General features: G+C 40.1%; 1 protein-coding gene across 1 annotated transcript; it reads right to left on the bottom strand.

Moving 5' to 3' along the window:
• Positions 1-840: 840 nt before the first annotated feature.
• On the bottom strand, positions 841-2,472 carry LOC137527420 (posterior protein-like). The gene has a single exon (XM_068247932.1). It carries the CDS (start codon positions 2,470-2,472, stop codon positions 841-843), a length of 1,632 nt encoding a protein of 543 aa, XP_068104033.1.
• Between the last annotated feature and the right edge of the window lie 2,178 nt (positions 2,473-4,650).

The raw sequence follows: 4,650 nt of genomic DNA on the forward strand, positions 1-4,650 counted from the left end.
AATACACTGCTGCAGATGATTTGAGCGCTGTCATCATATCGGGCATATTTTGGCAACAACATTGGTGACAGATGGGGTACATTTGTTTAGTGCACGGAAATCTAGACAGGGTCGCCAACCATTACCCTTTTTTACTGGCCATAGGGGTGCATTATTTGTTGATTGGCATTCTCTAATCACTTCTTGTGCCAACAAATTTTCAATGGTGCACCGTACAAATGGAATTGATTCAGGGGGAATCTTGTACTGTTTCTGTGGTAAGGGATCTGGGCCTTCTACTTTGACAATCATATTTGTCACCTTGCCACACTCATTTTTGTATGTCGCCCACACTTTGTCATGCTGCCACAAGATTTCAGCTAACCTTTGATCATTCGTTTTTAACAATGCTCTGGGATCCATCGCGTCACTGGGTTTCACTGATGCCAACCCATAATTGTCAGTGATCATGCAAACATTCCCTTTGTACCTGGAACCTCTCCACAACATCCAATTACATAGATCTACCACCAAACCATGTGCTTTCATCACATCTGATCCAATGATGGTGCCCTCATGTGTAGGAGACAGGTACATACTGTGTTGTATGTCCATGTTTCCTATGTTTATGGGCACTGGCATTGATTGCAATGCAGGAACTACCTGACCTCCAAAACCTCTCAAAAAAATTGACTTGCCATTAGGGTCAGCTGTCAATGTCATATTTGTCAAACTGACAGCTGCTCCTGTATCCAGAAGTATATCAGCGCGATGGCCCCCTACCGCTCCCTGGATATGTGGTCTATTGCCCTTGTCCCTTTCAAGTTGACATACTGGGGACAAGGGTGGGGCCTGTAATCCCTATGGTTTCACATAAGGATTGGATGGGGGTGGGGTCTTGTATTCCTCTGGAATTTCAGCGATTTTACTTTTAACCCTCTCTAGCTCTTTTAGGAGTGGACCATATAGGGTAACATTGGGATCTTGGACCTTTTCCCTCTGCACCCTGTCTGGTCCAGGCCTCTTCTGATCTTTCCTGTCAGCAAAACTTCTGTTACCCCCTACTCTCCTGTTCAATTTACAGTCTCTCATGAAATGTCCCATATGCCCACATTTGTAACATTTGCCAGTGGATCTGACTCTTCCTTCACTCTTAGTTACCTCTGCAATTTTCCTTTGCATTTTACTGTCCTGATTTGTCTCCTGAATCCAGTCCTTTATTATGTTCAGAAATGTCTGGTATGAATTAGCATTTCTGAGTGCAATCTTTGTGTGATAATCCACAAAGGTACACTTGTTAGCCATCGAGTAAAGAAAACTACCGTCGTCAGGAGACATATCTGGGCAATTAAATGTGGATTTGTACAGTGACAAGTATTCACTGCAAAATAAAACAGGGTCTTCACCTTTCCTAAATCTGGCATTTTCTAGCGCATTGGTTCCTCTAGCATCTCTCCCTCCCATCACTCTCTGTAACTCTCCCATTCTGTCTGCTGCATTTCCCCAATTGGAATTAAGTTCTGCCAACAGACCAGTATGAGTCCCCACAGGAGGCAGTAATTTCTCACACAGCTGTGAAGGGAGCCATGCACGCAGTAGCGCACAGGCATCTCTGTTTCCCAAATTATATTGAGTGACTACAGCTTCCAGCTTATTGGAGAGGCTGACAGGTGAGGCTGAAGTGTCAAACTTCCCCAATATCTGGCACAGGTTTGTGCGATCCTGTATAGAGAGTGTTGTGGAGTGCACATTATGATTTGCATGACCTTGCCCTTGAGCATTTCTGTGTTGGTGATCAACCCTGTCTGGGATAGGAGTAAAGAGTGTGGAATTTTGATTTAATGAAAGCTCAGGAGGAGATTGAGATTCGTCTGCAGTACAAATCGGATGCTCCTCTCTGCCTCTTTGCTCCTCTCCCAGGGATTTGTAACCTGAGCTATTACCCTGGTTGCATGCATTGTTACCGTGTGCTTTTAACAACTGTAAACATTGTTCCTTTTGAGCCAGCTGCTCTGTAAGCATTTGAATAACACAATCTTTTTGTGACTCTTTTGCTTCCAAAGATGCAATATGTAATTCTCTGAGTCTACATCTAGATTCACAGTCCTCTAAACACTCTTGTAAATCACAATTCTCTTCACCAAGTTTGTCAACTTCCTCCTTTAATTCCTCACATTCACAAGCATTATTCTTAATATCCATGGCCAAACAACCTTGCGTAATGTTATCAAGCTCCTTCCTTAGCTGAGCTTTTTCAGTGTAAAATTGCAATTCTTTCTGTAAAGCGATCTCTTTCATCTTAATTAACATATCAATGAGATTGGCCATTCTCTGTTTTCTATTTTTTTTAGAAGATACTTTAGTTTGCAATTTTTCATTCTGCATGTCACACTGCTTTTCTAAATCACCAAACTGATGAGTCAATGCCTCATCCATACACAAATGATAAGAAGCAGAGGAATATTTCTTTAGAAAATCTGTTACAACTTCCATGTTTACAATTTCCAAGTTACTGAGATAAAACTTCAACAACACAGTACTTCACTATTGTCTCACTAACACAATTTGAGACCACTTAACACCACAATGACAACAAGTTTCAATGACAACTTACACAATTTCCGATACAAATTATACAAGTTTCAACAACACAATACACTAGTTGCAATACAAACTACACCAGTTTCAATACAACTTCTATCTGTGTCAATGACAAATTACACAATTCTCAACAATTAAATACACTAGCTTCAATACAAAACTAGACCAGTTTTAATAGAACTTCTATCTGTGCCAATGACAAATTACACGTGTAATTCTATTGTATAGCTATTTCAATTCAGACATACAAGTCTGTTCCACAGGTATCGTGCATCCAATTACAAAAATTGGTTCAATGCTCTACCTACTTCTAACTGACCGTATCCCACATACACAGACCAATTTCTGACTGATCTAAGATCCAGGCCAGAGAGGTTTCCTATTGGGCAGAAGGCTACTTCCCCTTCACATGAACACTAGAAAACTATCTAATTCACTTTCCCTCAAAAACGTCTGGTTATATTCCTATAGATCCTATGGGTACTTCAGTTAGCACAGGGTGATCAATCCTGTCTCTGCCGGCAACCACTGAATAGCTAATACAGGCTTACTAACACAATTAAGAACTAACAAACAACAACAAAAAAACAAGAGCAATTCAGTACTATATATGCATATTAGTCATAGATAAGAAAGTGTTCATACTTCACCAGCTTTGCGCGTCCGCTCAGCGATGGAATACTTCACAGCACTTCAGGTAACGATTCAGGCGTCTCTGTCTTCACGACCAGCGCGAAACTCAGGTGATACCTTGGATCTTGATTCTTTGAGGAGTCCTGGCGTCTGTAGTAACCGTCAGGTGGATTTCATCAATCTTCTAGGAAACCTGGATTGCAGCGACTGGATGTTCTTGATCCGTTTCCTGTAGCAGTCACGATATTGTGGAGTTCTATGTGGATTTGACTATTCCACACGCTATCTGGGGTGCCAAATGATATATCTGCTACTTGGTTTCCTAGTCTACTTGCGTAAATAACAGTCCTTGGTTGTAGTCAAGTTATTTATTGTTCTTCCAAATTGAAGAAAAGCATAACAAAGTAGACAGAAAAGTTACAAGTTAAGGCGCTCCTCTAGTCCTATCTACTAATTGCGTATCAATGCAGGCACTCTATATCTTAATCAAGATGGTTACTTCTTACATCAAAATGGAGGCTTGGTGGAGTCTGATGTCTCTCTATGCTCCTGCTGGTGGAATCTCTATAGCCTTATGGAAGCTTCTTCTGCGAGAGCTCCTAGCCAATCTCTCTTATGGCTTAAATAGCCAAGAAATCCATTCCTCACACACACACACCCATACGACCACCCCCAGCTCAGGTATCATTCCGCCCCCCTGTCCTTGCCAGTTATGTCTTCTTTAGACCTCTAAGTGGCGCTGTAACCTCACCCATGAGGTCCTGTGATGTTGGTTGTCCGACACCAGGGGGCACCCTGATCATACAGGTGTTTAGATCTGAAAGGTGACCCTCCCTTCATTGTCTCAGGCATACAGAAACTGTTGGGGTATTGTCCATCTGCTAACCAACTGTTCCCATGAGAACTTCCATTGTCCCCTTGGTTTTTATGGCTTTATTATCCAAGGGTCCCATTCTTTGAGATAAGATAATACCAGTTTCACTGGCCATTTAATCACTAGACCAGTTCTGATGGTCTCTGTTCCCAAGGGTAATAATAGCAGTTAACTGAACGTCTCTTTGATCTGGTTTCTGTAACACAGCAAGCATTTTGAGATGGTTTCACCATGTGTCCTATGCCAATGTTCTGGATAGAAATCATATCCAACATATATATATATATATATATATATATATATATATATATATATATATATGTATATATATATATATATACGGTATATATATTTATATATATATATATATATATATATATATATATATATATATATATATATATATATATATATATATATATATATGCTTTTCAGAAATACCATAGTATTGCATAAAAAACTCCCCAAATTAGCCTATATTAACGTAGTCTCTAGTTGGTTAACTATTAGGCTGCTAGTTAATTGACAAACAAATAATTACTTTCAAAGATTACATTTTCTTT

This window comes from Hyperolius riggenbachi, chromosome 8, assembly GCF_040937935.1.
Source record: "Hyperolius riggenbachi isolate aHypRig1 chromosome 8, aHypRig1.pri, whole genome shotgun sequence".
Lineage (NCBI taxonomy): Eukaryota > Metazoa > Chordata > Amphibia > Anura > Hyperoliidae > Hyperolius > Hyperolius riggenbachi.